This window comes from Cimex lectularius, unplaced genomic scaffold, assembly GCF_000648675.2.
Source record: "Cimex lectularius strain Harlan isolate CLEC.00 unplaced genomic scaffold, Clec_2.1 scaffold8, whole genome shotgun sequence".
NCBI lineage: Eukaryota > Metazoa > Arthropoda > Insecta > Hemiptera > Cimicidae > Cimex > Cimex lectularius.
Genome location: NW_019392656.1, coordinates 2,668,856 through 2,696,623, shown reverse-complemented (window position 1 = coordinate 2,696,623; position 27,768 = coordinate 2,668,856). Strand labels below are relative to the sequence as shown.

At 35.8% G+C, this 27,768-nt stretch overlaps 1 protein-coding gene across 3 annotated transcripts in view; it reads right to left on the bottom strand.

Moving 5' to 3' along the window:
* The window catches only part of LOC106669688 (disintegrin and metalloproteinase domain-containing protein 10), a 479,736-nt gene that overhangs the window by 142,149 nt on the left and 309,819 nt on the right, over positions 1-27,768 (bottom strand). For all 3 annotated transcript variants that reach the window (XM_024224684.1, XM_014399328.2, XM_024224683.1), the window contains one exon: positions 1,759-1,880. In XM_024224684.1, the coding sequence (XP_024080452.1) occupies positions 1,759-1,880 (122 nt within the window). The remainder of the gene's footprint in view (positions 1-1,758; positions 1,881-27,768) is intronic.

The window sequence follows — 27,768 nt, the reverse complement described above, 5'->3', positions numbered from 1 at the left end:
AACGATAAATATAATGAAATTTAAATAAATCGAAGAAATAATAATGAAATATACTGATAATGAAAAAGAAAAGAGACGAGAAAACGCAAATTATAAAAACGAACAAACCTTGAAGTACTGTACTATAGCGCTAGACTTATAAAGCCAGTCACCAATTGAAACTGAAACAAATAACCTTAAAAAAATAATAAAAATTGAAATAACAGAAACGGAAAATGTATTATAATAGCTAATAATGAAAAAGAAAAGAAAAAACTCTAATTACAAAACAGAAATAAACCTGAAGTGCAAAGTCAGTCATAATTTGAAACCGAAACAGATAATTTAAGAAATAATAATGAAATATAAGGTACTAAAAAAGAAAAGAGAAGAGAACACGCCAATTACAAAAAAGATATAAACCTAAAGAGACGTACTACTGCGCTAGACATATAAAGCAAGTCATAACTTGAAACTGAAACAGATCACCTAAGAAATAATATTGAAATAAACTGATAATGAAAAAGAAAATGGATGGGATAACGTAAATGATAAAAAAAACTTAAATTACTACAGTATATCGCTAAACCTATAAAGTCATCAAGTTAATAAGAAATAACCTAAAAAATAATAAATATAATGAAATTGAAATAACAGAAACATCGTCATATGAAAAATGAATTGAATAACCGATAATAAACAGGAAAAGAAGTTATCAAAAGCAAATTATTGTAGTGAAGAACCAGATTATTGTAGTGTAGTGCTAGATATATTAAATCAGTCATAACTTGAAACTAAAATAGATAACAAGAAATAATCAAACGGAAATAGAAGAATTTAATAATTAACTAGTAAATATTAAAAATCTATTGACCTATTGACTTGTTTTATACCCTATGTTATAATGTTGACATGGTTGCTTTATTGATCTACATCGAACACCATGTTTAGTTGTTTCCCGTTTTAATCCCAAAGGCGATAAAATACCCAGCTAATACAACCTCAGCCTCCAGCGACATATTTATCATAATCATGGAACAAAGTGCCAAACGTTGGCCACAGACCGAGCCGGTTCGAGATGCGCAATAAGTATTGATATTTCATTCAATACTTTTGGTGAGGTGCCGAACAAATACAACTTGTTGTACATGGTTTAGAAAAAGGGGTACATTCATTGGTGAAAGAAAAGAGTCAGTTTTTAGAATTTTATATATAGATTAGATATCAGTGGTGTGCTTAGCATAAATATGTACGGGAATGTTTAGGAAAAATTAGTTATTGATTTCAGTTAATTGTGAAGAGGTGACTGTTATTAGACGTCGCATTTATCTGTCAATTTCATAACAACTCGAGCATACTGTTGTAAGTCCTCCTAATCAAAATTCACCCCCTTAACTTTGTACTTATCCGGTTAACAGCTGCCGGTTCAACAAACTGGCTAACTACGCCAAGAATGACTAATTAACATACTTATTCTACTCTAAACAGAAGGTAAACATTATAATTTACAACAGAACTTATTGATTTTGGTTTACCACCGAGGGTGTTTGTACACGACGGCGCGTTCCGTTGAAACCCTCTTAAAAAATGTTGCAGATATTATTAAAGCAGTTTTAATCTGTGTCAGAGGAGAAATAATGCGCTCGATATGCCAAAGTCCGACACTTGGAAAAATATCAGCGAGACCGACAATAAACAAATGTCACGTAAGTTCAAGGCCCGAGGGCGCTAAAATGGCGTGGTATTTAAAGAGTATTCAACGGAAAATTTTCAACTGACCTTCCAGAGTTCCTCGGTATGCGTTTCCAGGGTTGTAATGGACAGTCTCGCCGGTCCCTCGCTCGAAAATGACGTCGTTGCTGAAAACCTCTCGGTCCCGGTAGAGGACCAGACGAAATTCCCTGAAAAAAAATTCTAATATTAGTAAAATCATAAAAATTATTATTATTTAATGATAATACAATTTTTCCGGGTCATACCTAGTTTGTTCAATATTTCCAATAAAATAACAGAGAAAAAATGAATGTTTAGAAAAAAAAATTAAAAATGACTCATAACTTGAATATTAAAGAATTGGGAAGGGGTTCAATTACAGTTTCAGCTCAATCTTACCTGGGCAGATTATTAGCACCAATAGTGCAGCATATGATTGAAACAGGGCATTTGGAAAAATGGCAAAAAGAAGGGAAAATTCAAAAGGTGGGGTTGAGATGGGAAGTCGGTGTCCGAGTGGATCGAGGTCACGATAGCTCAAGTGATAGAGCAGCGGCGTATCTAGCCGAAGATCGTGGGTTCGAATCCCGCTCGTGCCATTGACTTTTTTATCTCAACTAAAAACCTTAATTAATTGTAATGAGTATATTAATTTGAAATATACCTCAATAGAGTTCCCCAAATCAAGTCATAAGTCCAATTTATAATAATTTTGTCCTATGCGAGGAAAAATTGGCTATCTACAGCTAAAATGTTCTTAATATAGCAGATAAGAAATTTGTAAAGAAACGAAAACGTTTCGTTTTTGGCCTGGAGCAAGGAAATGTTTCCAGTCCGGCAATCGAGAAAAGGGATAACGGAGTTTTCTACAACAACACTGACACTTCTGCAAAGAGGCCTACTACAAAGATTTTCTACAGGTCTTAACATCTGTATAAAAGGGGCTTGTCAACAATGACCCGGTCAGGGCTTTTATTCACGTTTCAAAAATTCTTTACATCCCGGACACTTCCGTGGAAATACGAAAGAAAGCGTCATTTCCACTGTGACGTTTATTTATTTTAAATCGTATAAAATAATAACAAAAATATAAAATAAAACAATTTAATAAAAATCAAGTGTTCCGGCTAATTTTCTTTTCTTTTTATTCCAGTTCACTAATTAATAAATTATTTGTTCTTCAAGACCGTCTACAACCTGAAAAGGTATAAATAATTTCTAGAACAATCCTCTGGTCCCTTCATTTTCGCTGTTTCTACGTGCCATAGGGGTTTCTCGATTATTTCAGTCTAACCTGGAAGTGTTCCGAGATCAAGCTGTCACCAAGTAGACCACACAATAGAACTTTACAAATTAGAAACGGAGATCCTGCTCACCCTATTATCTGGCCGGCCTTTTGGAAATTTAAACTACGTAGTTTAATACGTCCACTATTATTTAAATGTTATATTATATACTACTACATTTACTAAATAAAAAAATAAATATATAAAACTATTTATTATGTTCTATCTTGATTGAATTTCCTCATCGGATTTTTAGAAAATAACCTTGGTAATGCCACGTAGGGTTTATTTGAGAGTAAATGTACATGATCATAACAGAATCCAATCCCTGAGTGATCTAAGTGATAACTTTGATGTTAGTGCTATATTAATAATTAGAACTGGTGCCAACTGTACAAACAGTCGACTCATGTTCAAATTAACACATATTGCTGTTTGTTTGATATACCTCCATCCAAAAATGGGCAATTTTGTTTTAAATTTAATAGACGTGAAAAATAATAAACAACGGATTTTATTAAACACGTTTAAAAATGAGAGAAAGAAATAAGACAGAGAGGGAAAGAATGAATGAATGCGGTTTTATTCAGTGTTGCAGAATTTGGTCAAATACTGATCACTATTACATTCTACGACAAGAGGGAGTGAGTGATAGTGAGAGTGAAAGTGAGAGTAAGAGAGAGAGAGAGAGAGAGAAGAGAGAGAGAGAGAGAGAGAGAGAGAGAGTGGAATTAAAGAATTAAGAACAAGTGTGTTAAAGAATAAAGAAATATGCTAGGAAAATTTCCCAAATAATACAACAAAGAATAACTGAGAAGGTTATTGAGTTAGTGATTCAATAATGGAGTGAATGAGTTAAGGTTATTGAGTAAGTAATGGCGTTAATGACTAAACAAGTGTGTTAGAGAGTAAAGAAATTTATGATACATAGTAGAATAGAACAAAGAATAACTGAGAAGGTATTGAATAAGTAAGTCAATAATGGGGTTAATGAGTAAATAAGTATGTTAAAGAATAAAGAAATATGCTAGGTAAATAGTTTCCCAGGAAATACAACCAAGAATAACTGAGTACGTTACTGAGGAAGTAAGTCAATAATGGGGTTAATGACTAAATAAGTATGTTAAAGAATAAAAAAAATATGCTAGGAAAATAATTTCCCAAGAAATACAACAAAGAATAACTGAGAAAGTTATTGAGTAAGTGATTCAATAATGGAGTGAATGAGTTAAGAGTGTTAAAGTGTACGGAAAATGCAAGTAAATTAGTCAGTCCTCTAGTTAATAAATTATGCAAATAACTTAGTAAGTTATTGAGTAGGTAAGTCAATAATGAATTGATTGAGTTACTGACTTAACAATGTGTCAAAGAGTTTAAAAAAATGCTGGGTTTTTACCTATCCAGTCCCCTAGTTAATACCGTATTCGAATAACTGAGTAGGTTTTTGAGTAAGTAAGTCAATAATGGGGTTAAGGACTAAGTAAATATGTGAAAGAATAATGAAATATGCTAGGAAAATAGTTTCCCAGGAAATACAACCAAGAATAACTGAGTAGGTTACTGAGAAAGTAAGTCAATAATGGGGTTAATGACTAAATACGTATGTTAAAGAATACAGAAATATGCTAGGAATATAATTTCCCAAGAAATGCAACAAAGAATAACTGAGAAGTTTATTGAGTATGTAATTCAATAATGGAGTGAATGAGTTAAGAGTGTTAAAGTGTACGGAAAATGCAAGTAAATTAGTCACTTCTCTGGTTAATACATTATGCAAATAACTGAATAAGTTAGTGAGTAATTAAGTCAATAATGAAGCGAATGGGTTAGTGAGTTAACAATGTGTCAAAGAGTTAAAAAATGCTGGTAAAATAGTCCCCTAGTTAATACCGTATTCGAATAACTGAGTAGGTTTTTGAGTAAGTCAATAATGAGGATAATGACTAAGTGTGTTAAAGAGTAAAGAGATATGATATATAGCAGAATAGTCCTCCAGTAAATACAATATGCAAATACCTGAGTAGGTTATTGAATAAGTGACTCAATAATGGAGTGAATGAGTTAGAGAACAAAAAATATGGATTAGTGTGTGAATAAATTAGTTACGTGAAGAAACGAGTTAGTGAGTAATGATAAAATTAATTTGATCAATCGAGTTAGTAGAAAGTTATTGAGGGTATCTGTTATTCTGTGTGAGTTAGTGAGCAAATGAAAAAGCAAAAGAAATGGAAAAAGCCCAGCTTGTTTAGCGTAAATTGATTGCCAGTTTAGCTCAAATCTTTCGAAAGTAATGAAACTAATGTCGGGTCTGTGTTTTTTCATCTCGTTTTTGTTGTGCATGAAAAAGAGTAGAATGTAATCGGCGAGGTAAATGTTTTTCCCCGTGGAAAATCGCACACGAGTCGGAGGAAACGATTGTCCCTGTCTAAGAAATAACAATTTACTTAATTCCATTTCCTCCGGGGCGACATTTCACAAAGAATTACTCCTCGTTCGTCTCGAAATTTATTTTCATCGCCGACCCTATTCGTCAGACGTAGAGAGTAAGTGTACTGATACATTTAACAAAATTAGTTTTGCCCTCGCTTGTATTTTTTCCGTCATTTTTATTCCTTTCCCTGGATAGTTATTTTAATCGGAAAGAATCCTTTTACAGAAATGAAGGGCTTTCTGTGATTTACCACGCTTGTGTATTTGCCCACCCCCTCCGAACCCCACTTTTATCAGAAAAGCAAACTTTATTCTCTTTTTGCTTGTTTTAATCTTTTCTCTGTTTAACAGCAACCAGTAAAAGAAACTGTAACGACAGAGAATTTAGGCATTAGATGGAGGTTAAACAATATTTCCCTCCATTTAACCTTATACAAACAGATTCCCTTCTTTACTTATGACGAACCAAATGAAGCAGAATATGATTATTTCTTTTTTTTAAATAATGTCCCACTTAAAAGTACAATATTTGTCATGTAATAAGTAAGAAAACCTTCATTTTCTTTTCAAGATATTTAACGTGTATTAAGACGGCCTAATTGTTACTATTAATTAAGCGAAAATGAGTTTCATTCAGCGTTTTACAATAATTTGTTTTAACTAAATAATAATTACATCAAATACGTTGACAGATGAATTGTATGTGTGTTTCTAACGTCTTTTACTATATCATTGTTTACCTATGTGCCACTTTCCTCTGTACACTCATACATTCACTTCTTATATTTTTCTCGATCCATCTCATCACTCATTTTCCCCCTCTCACTCACTCTCTCTCTCTCTCTCTCTCTCTCTCTCTCTCTCTCTCTCTCCCCCACTCCTTTTCAATATATTTCTCTATCTATCAATCCACCCACCTTTCTATCTCTCTCTACTTTTCTATGCCTCTCCCTCGCTCCCTCATTCTCTCTCTCTCTCTCTCTCTCTCTCTCTCTTTCTCTCTCTTTCTCTCGCTCCCATTCTGTCTCAATATATTTCTCTATCTATCAATCTACCCACCTTTCTATCTCTCTCTATTTCTCTTTCATTCTCTCTCTCTCTAACTCACTATTTCTCTCTCGGTCTCTCTCTCTCCCCCACCCCTTCTCTATATATTTCTCTTTGTATCCCCCCATCTATCTAATTATCAATCTACCCACATTTCTATTTCTCTAATTTTCTATGCCTCTCCCTCCCCCTATCACTCTCTCTTTCTCTCTCTCTATCTCTCTCTCTATAACTCACTATTTCTCTCTCTCTCCCTCTCTCTCTCTTCCTCTCCTTCTCAATATAATTCTCTGTCTCTCCATCCATCTAGCTATTTATCAATCCACCTACTTCTCTCTCTCTCACTCTCTCTCTCTTTCTCTTTCTCTCTCTCTTCCTCCCTCACTCTTTCCCAGTCTTTCTCAATACATTTGTGTATCTATTTATCCAATCCACCCAGCTTTTTATCCTCTCTATTTCATAATGCCTTTCTCTTCTTTCTATATATTATATATACCTATCTGTCCGACCATCAATCTATCGATCTCTATCTTTATTTACCTCTTTCTTCCACTCTCTCTCTTTTTTGTAGAAGAAATAAACAGAAATGCAAATTGTTCTTTTGTCGAAAATTTGTATTCAGGTTTTTTGGTATTTTGAGGTGTAAAAAACGAATAACAATTTTAACGTTAATCTTCTTTGCTATGTCACCCAATCTTTTTTCTTCTTTTTCTATTCCATAAATTATTTTTACCTACAAAATTGCCCCTCATTCTCGTCCTTTTGTTTCGAAGCGGCCTATTCAACAATAACATTGGAGGAAGTAAGATTTGTTTACAATGTCCAACTACAAACAAGGCTAAATAAATAAATCAAACGAATGATGAAGTTTTGTTGACTTAACGGATAATTTGAGTCTGTTCCATCTCCAGTCGAGGTTATCAGCAAACATGGCAGCAATGGGTGCATATTGGAAAGGAAGCGGCGTCCACCGCAAACGGAGGTACACACCGGGGAAACGGTTTTGCGGCCCCCACGGCTGCACAATTCCATCCGCCGAGAGGAACCGGCAGCAAAACCCTTTCGCAAACAGACGCGGTTTGAGGCGAATGTTTTAACGACCCCTGTTTACAACTATTTAGTGCGATAGACTCTCGATAGAACGGCGGCGTCGTCTCAATCCACACTGACTTATAGGCCGGGAGAAGAAAAAGAGCATTGGTTCAGGCATGCTCCCTCAAGGGAAATCTATCTTTTATCCTCGCACACTTGGGATTGATTTGAACTCCAAACGATGGGGCGATTTGTTTCGCCTTGATGCCGCGGGCGAGGGGAAGTGCTTCATTCACTTCCCGTTTCAATGCTTTCCAGATTCCTTTGAAGGGAATTTCACAAAATCCCGAAGATCCAGGGGGCATGGGAATGTCTTTAATGAGATAATCAATAAACAAGTTCTGAAACTTCACCCCTACCCGATAAATTCTTTCTACCTGAAACATAATTTCCTTCCTTTGAACAATAATTGTGCGCATGATTCAAAGGAATAATGCTGTACCTTCTTAGCGAGTTTAAAATCACTAAAGTTAACGTTAAGTCGACATGTCCTAAGCTACATTCTTCAAATGTAAGAGACTCCAAATTCGACCGTCCCTCAAAGATGAGAAAATATTGGCTAACTTTGTAGCCGTTTATGTAATGTCTAATTATTTATATTTTTAAATCATAGTTTTATAGTTTATTATATACTTTTTATACTATACCTAATTACTGATTTATGTAGTTTCAACTTTCCGCACGCATTTACACGCGCAAATTTAATCTATGTGTCTTCCGGCATCTGACGGAATCTCACTTTTGTATAGTTTACAATAAATCACTCATCTCGGGTTTTGGCGGTCCAGCGTGAGACTTTCTCGCCGCCTAAGTTTGGCTCTAGGGGTGAACAGCCAGGTCATTTCAACCCCCAGCACATGGAGTTTTTATATCTAACCCCCTCACACTCTTACTTAAGTAAATAGCGGAGTATTAGATATTCCTCCATCTCCCTTCTTTACACATACTATACAACTAATCTAATTAAAGGTCAACTCAATATTCCACCACTGACCCTCTCGCAAATACGTATTGGAGCGGTTGGTTTCTGGAGTGGAGCGGGTGTATCCCGAAAAGTTGAGCTTGTGAAGCCCTGGGGCGGCAGTGCCCTGAGCTGGTGGGGTGGTTGTCTCTTGGAGGATCTCGTAGTAGAGATGCCGCGGAAGAGAGATCAGTCTCGCTGAGTTATAATGAGGAAAAGGGTAACATTGAACGAGCAGGTGGGATGCTTGTTGGGGCAAGCACATCTCGAAAATTTCCTTTTTCTCAATCCAAATCCTGTGCAGTGGGAGTTCCTAGTAGACTCCAGGAGATCCTTTCCCTTGGATGAAAGGGGGGTTTCCAGGCAGAAAATAATGGTGTAGCCTAGAGAACGTGACGAACGAACTAAAGCACAAGCTATGCGAGTTTTCTGGCGCGCATGATTGCCTTAAGCGCTGCATGCATTTGGATGATAGGACCAAGGAAGCGTACAGCGTGCGAGGATGCCAAGACTATGCCTACCCAGTCCCTCGAAATGCGATAAGGGAGTTGTTAGCTTGCGAGCTGAAAGGAAGCTGTGTTTCACCTATGGCCGAGGACCAGGGCCCTTACGTATGACCTCCCAGTAACCTCCCGACCTCGCGGGTGTCGGAGCGATCGGACGGAGTCCCTCGAATGCGTGAGGAATGGTGGACAGGAACGGATGTTTTTCGGTGGTGCCCGTCTGGGCTTCCTTTACCAAAGGCATGATCTCCTCTAAGGGGTGGTTAGAGATTCCACTTAAATCGAAACCGCGGCCGGAGTGGATCCGGAGGTTTCGATCCTAGCGCGTGGGAGACTTGGTCGATGCATTTCCACCCCTTATGGGTATCCCTTTACCCGCAGCAACGGTTTAGGACACAATGTTAACCCCCCCCGGAATGGGAAAGCGGGAGAAGTCGGCATTACTGCAGGATGTGTGGGCTTCTACATGGAAAATCACGGTTAAGCAAATTTTCCGTGGACGGAGGTATGTCGCTCCTATCTTGAGAATCTAAACGTGTTATATGGCCTTGTGTCAGGTGCGCACGTTAAAGAACCTCATTGTCCTAATGACATTGCAACCCTCGGTGGGAAACCTAAATGACCATCTCACACTACACACTCTAACAAATACATTCAATCTCAATAGGCAAAAAACGAGATATTTATCAGTACTACAGACAATAAGACCACTGTTTCCTCCAAAAATTGGAACAAGGGGTCCGAAAATCAGTACCATTCACTCAGTTCGGAGTTAGCGCAATCTATAGTCCCCAATCATTCGTTAAAGCCTAAAGCCAGAAACACACTTACCCGATGCTGCGCCATGCGACGCTACCCGATGCTACCCGACGCAAATCCAAACTCCGATTTTCCATAAGGTTGCATTACCCCCGTGCACATCTACCCGATGCTATGCCACGCTAACCTACCCGACGCTCTGCGATCCCCACTGTCCAGATTTTCGTCGGGTCGCATCGAGTACAGTCGAAGACAAAAGAACCGGACACTCATATTTTTATTCAAACTACATGTATTATTGTCGTTATATTAATTACAACATACTTATTTTCATATAAACCAAATTAACTGTGATTAAAAATTAATTACTTTTTATTTAAAAAATTAATTTTAATGGTTTGGTAGAAAATTAATCAAAACACTGGAATACGAATTTTTGATATAATGAATTTAACTAACAACTTATTGTACTCGCTTCGGCGGTAAATATACTAAAATTGGAACAATTTATTACACGGTTTTGCTCATAAAATTTAATTAACAATTTATTTCATAGTTTTGCTCGTAAAATTACACCATTTTCTAATGTCGGGTAGCATCAGAACAGGACACTCATATTTTTTCTGGTTTATTTCAAATTAAGTACATGTAATTTTGTCGTTATATTAATTTCAACATGTTGCTTTAATGTAAACCAAATTAAACGAGATCAAAAATGCATAAGTTTTTATAAACATTGTTTAATTGAGATGGTTAGGAGTAACTTTATTTAAAACAATTAATTTTAACAAACAATTTATTAGATGGTTGTGCTCATAAAATTTAACTAACAATTTATTACAAGGTTTTGCTCAAAATAGTGCATTAAGAACAAAAGATGCGTTGCGATTGTGATAGTGATTATTGTGATAAACGCTGTGGACTGTACGCGACGTGTGCTTGAGTCGGATAGATGTTCACACCCCACCAAAACATGGCAAGGCGGCGGGAAGCATCGGGTAGCGTCGCATGGCGTAGCATCGGGTATGTGTTCCCGGTTCAATACTCGCTGCCGTGCTCAAGCACAATTTCCGTATCAAGTAGCATTCCTACACGTTCCCTATATAGAACCAAGTGGGACATATCGTGCAAACTATTTCTAAGTGCCAGACACACACGGCATTGGTCCAAAACTAAGTCCATACGTCAACGTCACATTGCCTATTCTAAATCGTATGACGATCCCTCTTCTACAATTCAGATCCTCCGAGAGCGACATATCAAAGTTCAGTTTTTATGATTTTAATCATAATAATTACATTTTTAACGTGGGTGACAACTATAACTGAATGGATTAACAGCGACATGCATTAAACATAAATGAATAGCCTAAGGGTTTGAAAAATAGCTTTGTTATTTACAATGATAAATGTGGTAAGTGCCAGTTGACAAAAAGTAATAGGGTGAAATAATTCAAAGAAAATTGCTTTCACAAACTAGAAATAGTGATAGTTAAATTCCACTTTCAAATAAAAGAAATCATTGGACCATCATGTGGTTTTGAGTAGCACAATCATTCAAATAGAAAAGTAAATTTGATCACACGTTTTTATTAACAAAGTGCACTCCGGCTAGAACGACAAAAAAATGTATTCAGTATTCCAACTTCCCTCCAAGGGCTCGGTTCAATTACAGCAACTCAAAAATTTATTATTTTCTCCGTAAATTGCGCAATTTACGATGTGGAAAGGCTGGTTTTACGTCCGCCGTTAGAACAATCACCGTAAACAACGTTTTTCATTTATCTTTCACGGATAGAGAGGTGTTGTAATTCAATGTTTCATAACCTTGGTTATGATAAATTATGAAATCAAAGATTTTTTTATAGTTTCTATCCGAGTTTAAAGAATATATCAAAGCGTGCATTTTGTCCCAAATGCACCAAAACCAGAGGGATAATAATATACAACAATCATATGTATACATTTTTTTTAAATAACAATTTAATCTATCATTTATAATATTTGTGCATATGATGTGCATGTTAAGTTCAAATAGTACTCTAATTAAAAACGGTAAAGGAATCTAAAGCATCTAAAGCAAAAAACCAGAGGACAATTGTTACAAAAGAGGATATGGACAGAGGGGCTATCAATCCTGGACTGCCATCCCCCAGGATTGATCCTGGCGCCCTTCCAAAGTCTGGGCCCTTGAAATACTCTGCATTAAACCTTCAAAACAACTTCGGGATCGATGTCGTCCCCCTACGGCGATTCATAGTTTCAAACAGATGGATCCAGAGAGAAAGGAGAAATATTCAAACCGGCCACTTTTAATGGAGAGATGGACGTAGAACAAAACCGACCGCTCTTTCAAAACGTGAACAATGGCACAATACAAGAAGACGTAGGAAGGGAATTTTAAGAGCTAAATTAATTAGTATCGAATCAAGACGTTTCGTTAGTTCTTTCTACAGAGAATCTCTTTTTCTCTTCCTCACACATGCACACAAGATTATTTAACAAACTTTTTCCCAAATAATATTCACTGAGAGGCAAAAAGTGGCCAACCTCGTTTTTGTAATTAAATACATGCATTCATTATAAATTTGATTTTTAGCGGATTTTTTAAAAGAAAAATATGAGATGTTTTGTAATTAAAAGAAAATAATTTTCATACTCCTACAACAGCGCCATTATTAATTCCTGCAAATTCTCTGGCATCACTGTGCGACATTTTACCCTTTTTGACAACTCTACCCAAAGGTGATCGATAGGGTTTTTTTAGGGTTACATGATGGCCACTACAAACATTGAACTGAAGCCAGTTCCAAGTAGTCACCAACGATTCTAGATGCATAGGGCCTTGCTTTGTCATGCATCATCTAACTAAAACTACCCAAAGAGCGAAAATTGCCTGGGAAAGATGCAGAAGGCTCTGGGCCAACAACTGGGGTTTAAAACCAAAAATGTCTATACACCTGTGTTCTAAGACCAATGTTGCCATATGGGTCGGTGGTGTGGTGGACCAAAACTCATCAGGTCAAAGCAATAAAGCTATTAAGTGACACCCAAAGACAACCTTGTCTCAGCGTCACTGGGGCCATGAGCACAACGCCAACTTCACATATTTATCCAAGGAGAAGCCAGAGCAGAAGCCCAAAGGCTCATAAATGGACAACCATCTGCTAGGATAGGCCATGTAAATGAACAATGGAAACTAAGGGAGGAGATACAAGCAGATGCCATTCTAGGTATGCCAATTGATGCCATTACTCCAAAATACAACTTTACCAAGAAGTACAAAGTACTGATACCAAAACGGGAACACCAGAAAGGAGCTGGAGTATTCGGGATGAATCTAAAGACCAAACTGATATTTTTCCAGGCTGATCTTAGCGATTGAACACTGCGCATGGGAAATAAACAGGCTAGGAATAAATTCTCGGAAGATGGCCATTTGTTCTGACAGTCAGTCGTAGGCTCTGACGGAAGTCAGATACACTAATGACCTGACCCTGGACATTCGGGACATAGAGGCAACGAAAAGGGCCCCAAAAAGGAAGCCAACATGGACTCCATGGGCCCAGAACCCTACTGCGAGCTAGCAGCCTGTCACAAAAGAGGATACATCGTAAAATGGATCCTTAATGAGTCCAAAACCGGGTGTAACAATACCAAAGGTATGAGGCACGCGAAGAGATTCATAGAAGTAAGTCAACCGCAACCGAACCAGGATTCTGGTTGGACCCCTGACAGGGAACTGCCACTTAAGAAAGCATATGCACCGGATAGGAATATACACAGAAGAACCACTGTGCAGACACTGCCAGGAAGAGGAGGAGACCGCAGAACATGTTCTAGGTTTCTGTGAAGGTCTGAGTAGGTGCAAAGAAGGGTTGTTAAGGAGCAAAACCAAATAGACAGAGTGATTCTTTAATAAAGATAACTACTTTGCCCTTAGACTTAGAAATAAGCAGTAATTTAAGGTTCTACGTTGTTAATAATTCATTGGAAAAAATAATTTATGATTTCAATGCTTATAGACAAATAAACGTCATCCCTCCCTAACAAAAAATATTTTTTTAAATAATTGCATTGATTATCTTGAAAGAAAGAGACAGAGAAATTTAAAACATAAGAAACAAGCAAATACAAACCTTCATTCATTACGTATCGCAATATTTAAAAAAAACCTTCTAAGATTTTTAAAACAGTAATAATTTCTACAAAACATCTAAATGGTCAAATTGTTATCCTTTAAAGATTAAAGTTTGATTTAGAGCAGAGAACAAAATACTGCACAATGTAAATATTTGTTCAGGTCCATTCTAACACATAGTTTTGAACAAACAAATGCTCGATAGCTACAGATAATTTGATGTAGCGTTTAAATTATTTCACACCCCGTCGGTGCAGAAAGAAAAGTGATGTTTACAGAGGGATGTTAGTTACAATACGGGCATTATTAATGTCAATAATGTTCCTCTAAGCGAACTCTGGAACACCCCTTGAGCAAACGGCAACTCCTACTGGATTCCCTTGATGATAAAGCCTGGTTAAAACAAGGCCGGAGTAAATTAAGTTAGACCCATAGAGAAAAATCCGCCGAGGGTAATTCAGAAACTTTCCCCCCACAGAAAAGTCCAACCAGCGGTCAGCAGTTTTTCTATTAAAGTCCCATACGGACAAGGGGTAAATAAGTAATTAAAAAGTTCCTACGGGATTTAAGACGGGTGGGTTGTAAATATTTCATCTCCCGACGTTCGACTCGGGAGGGAAAAGCAAATAGGTTGGAAAATCGATTGTCATCCGAGGTGAATTTTGCAGACGGTGCAAGATTGGCGCAGAATTTTAATGGCTTTTTGATGGCCTCGTTTAATTAGCGTAACCCAATTTCGATTAAATCGATATAGGTGCAACTTAAGCTTTCCGCTATGCCATTTATAAAAAGATCCACTGATTCTGTGAACTTGAAAGATGGTTTTTAATAAAGCTCAATGCTCAGAAACAGAATCAAACATGGAATCAACTTCTCAATTTCTTTTCTAAAGATGTTAGTTAATTACCATCATAATGCGGACAGTAAATAACAAGCTGATTAAGCAGGGTGACTAGAGGAGAACAATTTTGAATAAATTTCCACCGAATAACTTAAAAGCAAATGCCCAGTTAAATTTTAGATCATATACTTCATTAACCCCTTGGTTTACTGATTACTGATTTATGTAAGCTCCAATCCATAAATGATTGTACATACACACCCGTTTGGAATTGAGCCTACAACTTCTCGCAGCTCACCTTCAATTCAAGCTTTTGTGTAATTTACAATATATTATCAATAGACCTCAAGAATCTGGCCCAGGTGTTGGCAGTTCTGGTCAGACATCAGTTTTAACCATCCAGCTGCCGATGTTGGGCTCCAGAGGTTATCAATAGAATAAATTCAGCCCCCAACGCAATCAGTCCCTAAATCCAAATCCGTTCACACTCTCACTCATTCTGAAATACATTCTTTCCTATTTACATACCAGCCCATCGCCCTCTACGCATATTACATACCTAATCTCATTGAGAGTCGATGGTGTACTCAATATACCGCCGTCGGCCCTTTATGTATTCTCGCGAATAAATACATTCATTCTTACTGTACACTACCGGAAACAATCATCACAACTTCCTATAAAGTCTCAATGGCCTATAAAGGAGAGGAAGAACACAGGAGAGCATCAGATACAATGATATGGTATACAGATGGCTCCAAAACAAACGAAGGAACCGGATCAGGCGTTTTCTGTACAAGCCGAAAACACGAGCGATCAAACTCATTAGGGAAGTACACTTCGGTCTTTCAAGCAGAAATACATGCCATCAATGCTTGCGCCCTGGAAAATCTTAACAGACACTGAAAAAAAATCCTCATAAGATCTGATAGCCAAGCAGCCATTAACGTATTAGCATGTAAAAAAAGTAAGTCAAAATTAGTCAGTGAATGCATCCAAAATCTCCAAAACCTGGGGAAAAACGACAACCTAATGACATCTTGGGTGCAAGGGCTGAAAGGAATTTTGGGTAACGAAAAAGCAGACACTCAGCAAGAGGAGGATCTGCAAGACCATAAATAGGCCGCGAACCTATTCTTGGGATAACAAGAACAAATATAGAATTCTCCATCGCAGAATGGATCCGAGCAAAACAAAAGGAGAAGTGGATAAACTCTAGCGGTGCTAGACATAGTAAACTTATGATGAAACAACCCACACCGAGACTGGCAAAAGCACTGGTGCAATTGAGAGGGCCAAACTCAGAGGAGTGGTAGGACTACTAACCGGTCACTGGCATCTAAGAAAACATCTACACAACATGGGTATATACAGCGATGATCCCATGAGGAAGAGGAAATAGCCACTCATATCATCTTCGAATGCGAAGCAACAGCTCAATGGAGGTTTAACCTAACGTACGGAAAAAACTTAGGGAATCAAATTGCAGCAGCAACAGACAATGACCTTATACTTCTAAGAAGAAGGATTGATTCTATTGACTGAACTTAGGAACTAGGAAGGTACAATAAGCCAGAAGCCTGCAGTGCCTGGGCAGTACAAACCCCGCTTTCTAGTATCATTTTCTACCATACCGTACAATACTATACACTAAGAAACACACAAGAGATCTATAAAGTACTACTACATGCAGTAAAACAATTCTGTTTCCTCTACAAATTGGAACAGAGGATACCCACTGCTGTGTTCAAGCCAAACTGTCATAACGAGTGGACTTCCTACACGCTCTTTATAAGGAGCCAATAGTGGCACCATTCAATGTGGGACATCTTGAGCAACCTTTTCCTCTACATGCCCAACAATAAGTGGCATTCACTAAGTTAAGTTGTTGGAGTTGTCAAATTTTCTCCATCATCCTTTAACCCTATTTTATAACTAACCTAACCTCATTGAGAGTTGATGTGCTTCTCAATATTCTTCGAAAGACCCTCTCACACAACACATTCACGCTATTACTGCATTCAGTCTCTACACTAGGGACAAAACTATCAGTACGAAGTATATACAATAAAACAACTCTGTTTACTCCAAGAATCGGAATAGGGGATCTAGATACTTGCTGCCGTGCACAAGGTCTGCGGTCATATCGGGTGGCTTTCCTACATTCTCTCTATATTGCGTCACCTTTCAACTACGTGGGATCAAGCAACCTCTCTACATGCCGGATACAAACTTAAATGTTGGGGTTTGGCTCACAAGTCAGTGTCTGTGCCTATTCGTATGGCCTATTCTTAATTGGGCAAGGACGAACTTCTTCTACGCGTCAAAACCAACTAAAACTCTTTTTTTTCCTCTAAAATCGAATATTTGAAACTTTTTATAAAAACCTATAAAAAAACTTTTTTTGGTATAAAAATCCTGCAAGTGAAATTATGACTGTGTTTAATTACGTAGGTACCTGTAACAAGATCTTAATTTATTCCAATTAATTATTCTTTTTATCTAAGATTTTTGGTTGAGTTGAAAAATTAGTGTCACGAGCGGGATTCGAACCCACGACCTTCGGCTCAATACACCGCTGCTCTACCACTTGAGCTATCGTGACTTCGATCTCCTCGGACACCAACTCCTCATCTCAACAAAAACATTAGATAAAAAGAATAATTAATTTGGAATAATGAACATAGCCAATTATGATCAATAAGCATATATGGATTAAATGAATAATTAAAAAGAATAATTATTTCACTCACAGTTCCACTTCATAAGTCGCTGAGAATCGAATCTTTATTACACAACATTTTAAAATATGGCAAAAAGGGGAAAATTCGAACGTTGTAAGCTGAGATGAGGAGTTGGGGTCCGACGGGATCGAAGTCACGATAGCTCAAATGGTTAGAGCAGCGGTGTATTTAGCCGAGGGTTGGGTTCAAATTCCGCTCGTGACACTGACTGTTTTATCTCAACTAAAAACCTTACATAGAAAGAATAATTTACTACAAATGCTAAAAAAAAAAAAATATCTGTCTTAAAAACTAGTGTTTCTTTTTGTTTATAAAATAACAGTTAATTGTTGTTAATTTGTTTGAAAATATAGGCACTGATGATGACCTGGAAGCACTGGTCGAAAGCTTGGCAAAGTTGGAATTTTGTTTTTCTTTTACCCCTTGACTGTTATACTGATTATATATCAAACTAAGCACGTATGGATTTTAATTTATTTTTTATTTGTTTGCACCGAGATAAGTTGTGAATAACCGATTCACACAGCTTGAAGTCTAATATCAAAGAGAGATAAAACTTTCAAAACAGAGTAAGTAAAATCATAAAGTCGGTATATTTCTTCATTTTTTCTGAAAACAAGGGGCCAAAATTAAAAATAAATTACAACGAACGAGAAAAAACCAGATTGCTCTCTACGCTTTGAAACCAATTCTCCCTCCGTTAATTATTGTTCATACACTTGCCGGTCGGCACGTTGTGAAGTAGTTAAAACTCTGCAGAAGCTAATAAATCTTTTAGCACAACTGTGAAGGGGGACCCGGAGGGAGGCTGAGAGATATTTTCGTCGTGTCTAACGAAATCCGTTCGGGCCTAATTGTCTGTTAATACAAGGGTGGTTGATGTTCGTCTGTTAAGGGTTGAACGCCGGACAATTAACTCAAATCGATTCCGCGTTGAGAGGCGGACTATTAGGACTGGATTTATGCCTTGCCAAGAACGTTTAAAGAAATAATACAGGCGGTAACAATCGGCTCCAACCTCTAATTCTAACGGGGATTTATTAACTGGAAAATTCTTGGAACGGACCAACTTGTTAATTAATGAGGTTATTACACTTACCAATTCACACAATTATTATATCAGCAAAAGAGTTAAAAATTGATAAAGGATACAATTTTTTTAGAAAATTGTGCGAAATTTGATAAATAATTCATACATTTCAATACATTATAAGCGATTATAGCGGGGAACACACTTACCCGATGCAACGCTATGCGACGCTATGCGACGCTACCCGACGCCTTGCCACGTTTTGGTGGGGTGTGCACATCTATGCGACGTCAAGCGCACGACACGTACAGTCACACAGCGTGTATCACAATCGCAACGCCACTTTTGTCTTAATGCATTATTTTGAGCAAAACCTTGTAATAAATTGTTAATTAAATTTTATGAGGACAACCATGTAATAAATTGTTTGTTAAACTTAATTGTTTTCAATAACGTTATTCCGGTGTTTTGATAAATTTTCTTCCTCACCATAACAATTAAATAATTTTAATAAAAGCTCATGAATTTTTGATCTCGTTTAATTTAGTGTACATTAAAATAAGAACGTTGTAATTAATATAACGAAAAAATTAACATATACATAGTTTGAAATAAACTACAAAAAATATGACTGTCCTGTTCTGACGCTACCCGACGAAAACGGTGTAATTTTATGAGCAAAACCATGAAATAAATTGTTAGTTAAATTTTATTAGCAAAACCTGTAATAATTTGTTAGTTAAATTTTATGAGGACAACCATGTAATAAATTGTTTGTTAAACTTAATTGTGTTAGATAATGTTATTCCGGTGTTTTGATAAATATTCTTCCTCACCATAACAATTAAATAATTTTAATAAAAACTCATGAATTTTTGATCTCGTTTAATTTGGTGTACATTAAAATAAGAACGTTGTAATTAATATAACGAAAAAATTAACATATACATAGTTTGAAATAAACTACAAAAAATATGAGTGTCCTGTTCTGACGCTACTCGACGAAAACGGTGTAATTTTATGAGCAAAACCATGAAATAAATTGTTAGTTAAATTTTATGAGCAAAACCGTGTAATAAATTTTAGGTTCATTATATCAAAAAATGGTATTCAGTGTTTTGATTAATTTTCTACCAAACCATTAAAATCATTTATTTTTTTAATAAAAACCAATTAATTTTTGATCTCGGTTAATTTGATATATATTAAAATAAGTAAGTTGTAATTAATATAACGATATAGTTTGAATAAAAATATGAGTGTCCGATTCTTTGTCTTCGACTGTACGCGATGCTACCCGATGAAAATCTGGACAGTGGGGATCGCGTAGCGTAGAGTATGGTAGTGTTGCGTGGCATCGGGCAGATGTGCACAAGGGTAATACAATCTTAAAGAAAATTGGACTGGATTTGCGTCGGGTAGCGTCGCATAGCGTAGCAACGGGTGTGTTGTCAACGAAGAGAGAGAGATGAAAGTGCAATTTTACGTAATCAATTTTGAAATAAGGATCGTACATTCAAAATGAATCAATCGAATTGAGATCGACGATTTATCATCAGCACCTTAGAATTGCATTAATTAAAAAATAAACAACCGGGACATCTAAGGACTTGATCACTTTGACTTTGAATTCAAATCCGCGATAAAAAAATTTAAAAAAATAGTCTCTCAAATTTCTTTTCCCCCGAAGACTTCGACTTATAATTACGCGATATTTATAAAGTAAGAAATACATTTGAGTAAAACGAGCATTTTCCTGATTTATCAAGCCATTTTCTGTGGTTGTTGTTTTATATTTTTTAAATTACATCTTCAGTCTGTCCTCATCGGATTTTTAAAGAAAAATGTTTAATGTTTATTATGATAATAAATTGTAATGGACTCCGTTTCAAACTAGGTCGAAGCTTTCCATATTTCCAAATTTCCATGTGCTATTTATGTATGGAGTTTGTTAAGTTTAAAAGTCAACCTTGTAATATAATGTAATTCTGGGTTTCGCATATATTTCCAAGGAATTCGTACGGTGGTTCTTGGCTTGGTCGACAACGCCCGGCCGCGGTTGTCCATTATCTCGAAACACGTTCATATCCTACGAACACCATGTTCAAACATTATTGTTCATTATGGAAAACAGGAGCGGATGACCCCGCTGGGGCATCTCGGGGTCACTAACACCCGCCCACTGTCCTCCTACCTGGGATTCGCCCCTATGACTAATCTTCCGCCGGTCATGGAGTAATTCCATTCGACGCAATTCGTCTCGACATTTTTCTGTGTCGACGACCCGACACAACCGGCTTCCACGGCTATGTACCATTAACAATGGGTGATGTACTATTTCTCAATAGTATGACAACACAGTTGCCGTGAAATATGACAAAATTACGTTTAACGTAAGTGTATACATAAATATTGAAAACGTACTACGAATCGTACGTAAACTACATATCTGGGCATATTCCGTTTGGTTGTTACGTAATTAACCTTTTCGAACAGACGTAAATAGTTCAATAACAACAAAACAAAACAACAAAATACAAATGTAACAAAACACAAAACAATGTTATTATAAACAATAAAAATTATGGAATGTACAATAATTAAATTTTTAAAAAGTACTGTGGAATGAAATAGACAAACTGCACCTCTATTTAGCGAATCTAAAAATAGAGAAAGCCTTCCAGTTTCACCCCAAGCTTTACCTACGGACAGAAGGTAGCCTCAAAGCCCAAATAACTTTTGGTTCTGTCAACTGATAGATCAAAGCTCAACAAAACCTACTATCGCCTTACGGTTTGGTCCTTCCCCGAGGAAGTGGATTTTTTCCTTGTTTAGATAAATAAATGAATAATAAACAAAAGAACATTAAAAAAGAAACAATTCTTATATTGAGATATTAACAAAATTTGAAATTAAGGTCGTCAGTTTGGAACTAACAATTTGACAATTTTGTAAGTAAACTGACTGATTATAATTATCTTCTTTTAAATTAAAAAACAGAAACAATTCTTATGTTGAAATGTTAACAAAACTTGAAATTAAAGTCGTCAGTTTGGAATTAACAATTTGACAATTTTGTAAGGAAACTGACTGATTATAATTATCTTCTTTTAAATTAAAAAACAGAAACAATTCTTATATTGATTAAAACTATCACTACTGATGATTATTATTACTTTTTTATGTTACAATACAGAAACAATTCTTACTTGACTACAATTCTTACTTGACTAATTATTATTATTATTATTAATAAAATTAAATAAACAAACTGCAAGACAGACTTTGTGTTGATTAAACAAATGAAAAATTTGACTCTTTGTTGTAAAATAAATGACAACGAAATCCTTTAGCACGAAAAACAAAATAAAACGAAAAAACTTGCGCGATGATTCTCCCTAGATGAAAATGGACTAATCTTTGCTGCTTTTTCACAAAAAACATCAAACGTGTCGCCTCTAGTCCAGCGCAAACCGAACAGGCTTCTTCCAGTGGAAGTCTCCTTCCTCCTCCCTTTAGTGGCTTGTGGAAGGGCTTTGGGCGGCCCTTATAAATTTCAACGCGATACTGCGATATACCAAACAATAGACAGCATTCAAAGATTAGTTGAATTAAGTAACCCAGGGGCAAATGAGAACAATCCCTACAAGAGCGCTAGAAACTCTTCTAAACCAACCTTGGGGGGTGTCAGTGGCCGCAACGCTTTAGGCGTTGACACGGCGCTCAGCACTGTAAAATAAAGGTTCTGGGTTCGAATTCAGCGGCCCTGCATTCAAATCCGACATACTTACAAATGGGCTTTCTTTTTCAAAAACACCGGCACCCCCGAGGGTTGATATAACCTCTGCTGAAAGAAGAAAAAAACCTCCATGGAAACATTCACGTAAGGAGAACCTAGAAAAACCTCATTTAGGCTCCGATAACAATCAAATTTGGAAATAGGAACTGAACGATTCAGGCATACAACAATAACTAATAAAATCAGAAACCCATTCTTAAAAATTGGGATTGACTATATGATCCCAGAAAAATTGTTACAACGTCCTATAGTGTTGAAACAGACTGTAAAGGAGAGGAAAACTCAGTAGAGCATCATATACAGTGATATGGTATTCAGATAGCTCCAGAAGACACTAAGGAGCCGAATAGGGTGGAAGCACAAAATATGAACAGTATACATCCCATACCTCCAAGTCAGCGCTTGTGTCCTGACAAATCTTAAAAAGCGTTAAATTAAAAAAAAAAAAAAAAAAAAAAAAAAGAAGCCTCATATGATAGTATAACCAAGAAGGTATTGAAGCATTAGCATGTAAAAAATTCATATCAAAAGTGAATGCCTCCAAAATCTCCAAAACTTGGGGAAGCACAACCAGTCTGATGATATCTCGGTATAATGAGGGAATTTCGGGTAGCGAACAAAATAGGCCCACTGGCCAGAGAAGGATCTGCAAGACTATACATGTATATAGGCCCTGAAGCTGTTCTTGGAATAACATAAACAAACACAGAATCCTCCATCAATGAATGAATCCAAAAAGTCAAAATGAGAATTAGATAAACTCTAGGGGCGCTAAACAAAGTAAACTTACGCGACAACTGTCACAAAATTGCCAAACTCACTGCTACAGTTAGAGAGGACTAAACAACAAAGGAGTCACCCATCACGGGTATCTGAGAAAATATCTACACAACTTGGGCATTTTGATGAACCAATTTGCAGATTATGCAATGATGAGGAAGAACAGCCACCCATATCATTTTCGAATGCGAAGCAACGGCTCAGTGGAGACCTAGAACCTAGAATACAAAAAAATCGAGGGAATGAGATTGTAGCAGCGACCGTCAATGATCTAATACGTCTGAGAATAAGGATTGAGTCTGTTGCACTGAACTAGCGAACTAGGAAGATGCAATAAGCCAGAAGGCTGCAGTGCCTGGGGGGCACAAACCCCGATTCGTAGTATCCATCATCAAATTCCAGAAGAAACAGAAAGTAGGAAAGAAAGGAGGTCGAAAACTCTTCAGAAAGTAAATAAAGCGGGGAAGACACCCGATGCAACGCTATGCGACCCTACCCGATGCTACCCGACGCCTTGACATGTTTTGGTAGGGTGTGCACATCTATGAGACGTCAAGCGCACGACACATACAGTCACACAGCGTGTATCACAAATCAGTTTCACAATCGCAACGCCTCTTTTGGTTTTAATGCATTATTTTTAGTAAAACCATGTAATAACTTGTTAATTAAATTTAATTCTTATAAATAGAGTTAATGAAGTTAAGTATGCCAAACCGTTAAAATTTTTTTTTTTTTAAATAAAAACTAATGAATTTTTGATATCGCTTAATTTGGTTTGTATTAAAATAAGAATGTTGTAATTAATATAACGACAAAATTACATTGAAATAAACTACAAAAATAAGAGTGTCCTGTTCTGACGCTACTCGATGAAAATGATGTATTTTATGAGCAAAACCATGAAATAAATTGTTAGATAATTTTTATGAGCAAAACCGTGTAATAATTTGTTAGTTAAATTTTATCAGCACAACCATGTCATAAATTGTTAGTTAAATTTAATTGTTTTAAATAAAGTTATTCCGGTGTTTTGATAAATTTTCTTCCTAAACATAACAATTAAATAATTTTAATAAAAACCCATGAATTTTTCCTCTCGTTTAATTTGGTGTGCATTAAAATAAGAATGTTGTAATTAATATAACGACAAAATTAACATATACATCGTTTGACATAAACTACAAAAAATATGAGTGTCATTAAAATAAGAATGTATATAACGAAAAAATTAACACGTACATAGTTTGAAATAAACTACAAAATATATGAGTGTTCTGTTCTGAAGCTACTCGACGAAAACGGTGTATTTTATGAGCAAAACCATGAAATAAATTGTTAGTTAAATTTTATGAGCAAAACCATGAAATACATTGTTAGTTAAATTTTATGAGCAAAACCATGAAATAAATTGTTAGTTAAATTTTATGAGCAAAACCGTGTAATAATTTGTTAGTTAAATTGTATGAGTACAACCATGAAATAAATTGTTAGATAAATTTTATGAGCCAAACCGTGTAATAATTTGTTAGTTAAATTTTATGAGCACAACCATGAAATAACCTGTTAGATAAATTTAATTGTTTTAACCATAGTTATTCCGGTGTTTTGATAAATTTTCTGCCAAACCGTTACAATTAATTAAAAAATAAATAAAAAATAATGAAATTTGATCTCGGTTAATTTGGTTTATATTAAAATAAGTAAGTTTAATTAATATAACGACAATAACACATATAGTTTGAAATAAAAATATGAGTTTTGTCTTGGACTGTACTCGATGCACCCGACGAAAATCTGGACAGTGGGGATCGCGTATCGTCGAATATGATAGCGTTGCGTGGCATCGGGCAGATGTGTACGGGAGTAATACAACCTTATGGAAAATTGGACTGGATTTGCGTCGGGTAGCATAGGGTGTGTTCCCCGCTTAAGTCTGAACAGTCTTGCAAAATCGGATGCAGCTTTTCGACTGTAGAAAAAAAGGAAATGCCCCTTGAGCAGATCCTGAAGAAAATTAACGAACAACTAAAAAATGTGAAATATTTCGAATACAATATAAATCTGACTTTGATTAGGGATTTTTAGTCCGATTTGACATATAGGACAACCTCTCGAGGTAATGACGCCTGTTTAGTTGAAGGGACACCCTGCACAATGTGGTAAAATACCATAAAAATAGGAAAATCAAATAAAAGAGTAACTAAAAAGTAAGAAAAAAGCAATATGGAATGAAATTAGGAAAATAACAAAACAAATAGGAAAAATTAAATCTAAGGTAAAAAATAATGCCATGAATACGATAACGGTAAAATATCAATATGAATATATAAAACCTTATCTTTTTTATAAACAAACATGGTAAAAGATTTGATACATAAACTATCAATTATCACAAATAAAAATAAAATTCTAAAACATAAAATAAAAGATACTAATACAATAATAATAAAACATAAATCACAAAATATTAATCTAATAACGAAAAAATAAAGCAATCAACTTAATAAACAAGTAATTTGAATTCAAAATATCCTTATTCGGCGAAAGCACGTGAAACTTTGTCAATCGCCTCGTCAAAGTCGATATCAGGATTCTAAGCCGTTCATGACGTGTCGGCGGCATTGGTGGAACAGATAAACAGGCCCTTTTCCACCTGAATAGGCGAAAGCTCTAATGAGCCTTATCAGAATGCCTTTAGACTTCCTGAATAGTAGTGATCAGGAAGTCTAAAGTCACTAAGGGAAAAGCAACACTGATTTTAGGGCGATTTAGAGAGAAGGTTTAAACCTAGAGGAAGTTCTCAACAATGAAAGCGTTTAGTTTACCAAAGCAGGTGAAATCATTGTTAAACAATCAACAATTTACGGATCTTTTCGTTGTTTAAACCGTTTTATCGGCGATATCTATAAAAAATTAAACGATTCTTTGTGCTATAGAGCTTAAGTTTAAGTAGGTGGAGAGCGCAACGAGTGGCCCGAGTTATTGCTTTGGGAGGACGTTAGCCAGGCACGTATCGTTTTTATTTCCTAGGGGGCTTCGTCCACGGAGCTTATCACATAAATATTACAAGCTATACTTTAAGGGTTGCACTTTTTAGTCTGTGGGTCACTTTATTAGAGCGACCTTCCGGGTCAACCCCGGTTCGAAACTGTTTATGCCACAGTAACGTTTCCCGGCGGTGCCTGGGGGGAAATTCCCGCCGAATGGAAAAGAATTTACGCCCGAGATAAAATGAAGAGAAAAAAGGTTAACACGGTAGGCAGTTTTATTCGTCTTCACTAATGCAAACGGTGAAAGGGTCATAATCATAAACTGGATAGAAACCGATGTGCAAGCCGTTATGAGCATTTGACCGGAAGCGTGGTACGCCCAAATCGATCGCATTCAACATGTTTTTCATTCGCATTTTGCCCTTTTTTATGTTTATTTTCCCTCCTAAGCTAAATGTTGAACAACACTTGATTTACAACCCTTTCATCAATTTATCATATATAACGATTTTGGTTGTTGAAAAAAATTTACAAATTTAACCCTGTTATTATTAACCAATACATTCCGATGATGTGAATTAAACTGATGCAAAATAACAAAATTCCACTGTTCAGTTTTCCCCAAATCCAGTTTACACAACTTCTGTTTACTAAAAAATTTACAGTCCGAGTGGTCACGTACAAAATGCTTAAATAAATACAAACAAGCATTTATGCTTTGCTAAATTTCAAAATTGAAAAAACAGCTTTTGTTTATTTTAAAATATATTTAAAACGAACTTATTTATTTATTTATTTAAATCAACATGAAATTCAAAGGATGAGAACAATCGTTTCGTCGTTTGAGGAAATATTCATTCAAAATTTCAAGTATAAACTTCTAACACGTTTGTAAAATTTACAAAAACAGCTTTTGATTTTTTTTACAAGGGTTCGCAACAGCAGAGGTTATATCAACCCTCGTGGTGCCGGTGTTTTTGAAAAAATGCAGGGCCGCTGGATTCGAACCCGGGACCTTTACCTTACAGTTATGAGCGCCGGGTCGAAGCCTAAACCGTTGCGGCCACCGACGCCACGCTTTTGCTTATTTTAAAATATATTTACACAGAAAGATTTTTTATTTGTTTTTAAAGAAATCAACGTAAAATTCAATGGGGGAAGAAAACATTCGTATCTATAATGTGAGGAAATATTTATTCAAACGTTTTAATTTCAAACTTCTGCACGCTTGTAAAATTTACAAAAATTACAATCCAAGTCAATGAAAAATTAATATTTAAAAAAAATTATTTAATTAATTAGAAAAACTAGCGATCAATTGCTCCTAGTTTTTATTTTTGAGTCAACCAATATTTAAATTTTTAACTTCTGTACGTTTGTCAAATTTGCAAAAAAAATTAATGAAAAGATAATTAAATGAAAATTTAACGAAAAATTTATATTTAAAAACAATTAATTAATTAGAAAAAATTGTAGAAATCAATTGATACTAATTTTAATTTTTTGACAACCTAAATTTTAATTTTTAACTTCTCAAGTTTGCCAAATTTAAAACAAATACAACACTATGTTAATGAAAAATTTATATTTAAAAAGAATTACTTAACATGAAAAAACTGAGGTGATCAAATGCTACTAATTTTATTTTTTTGAGTCAATCAATATTTAAAT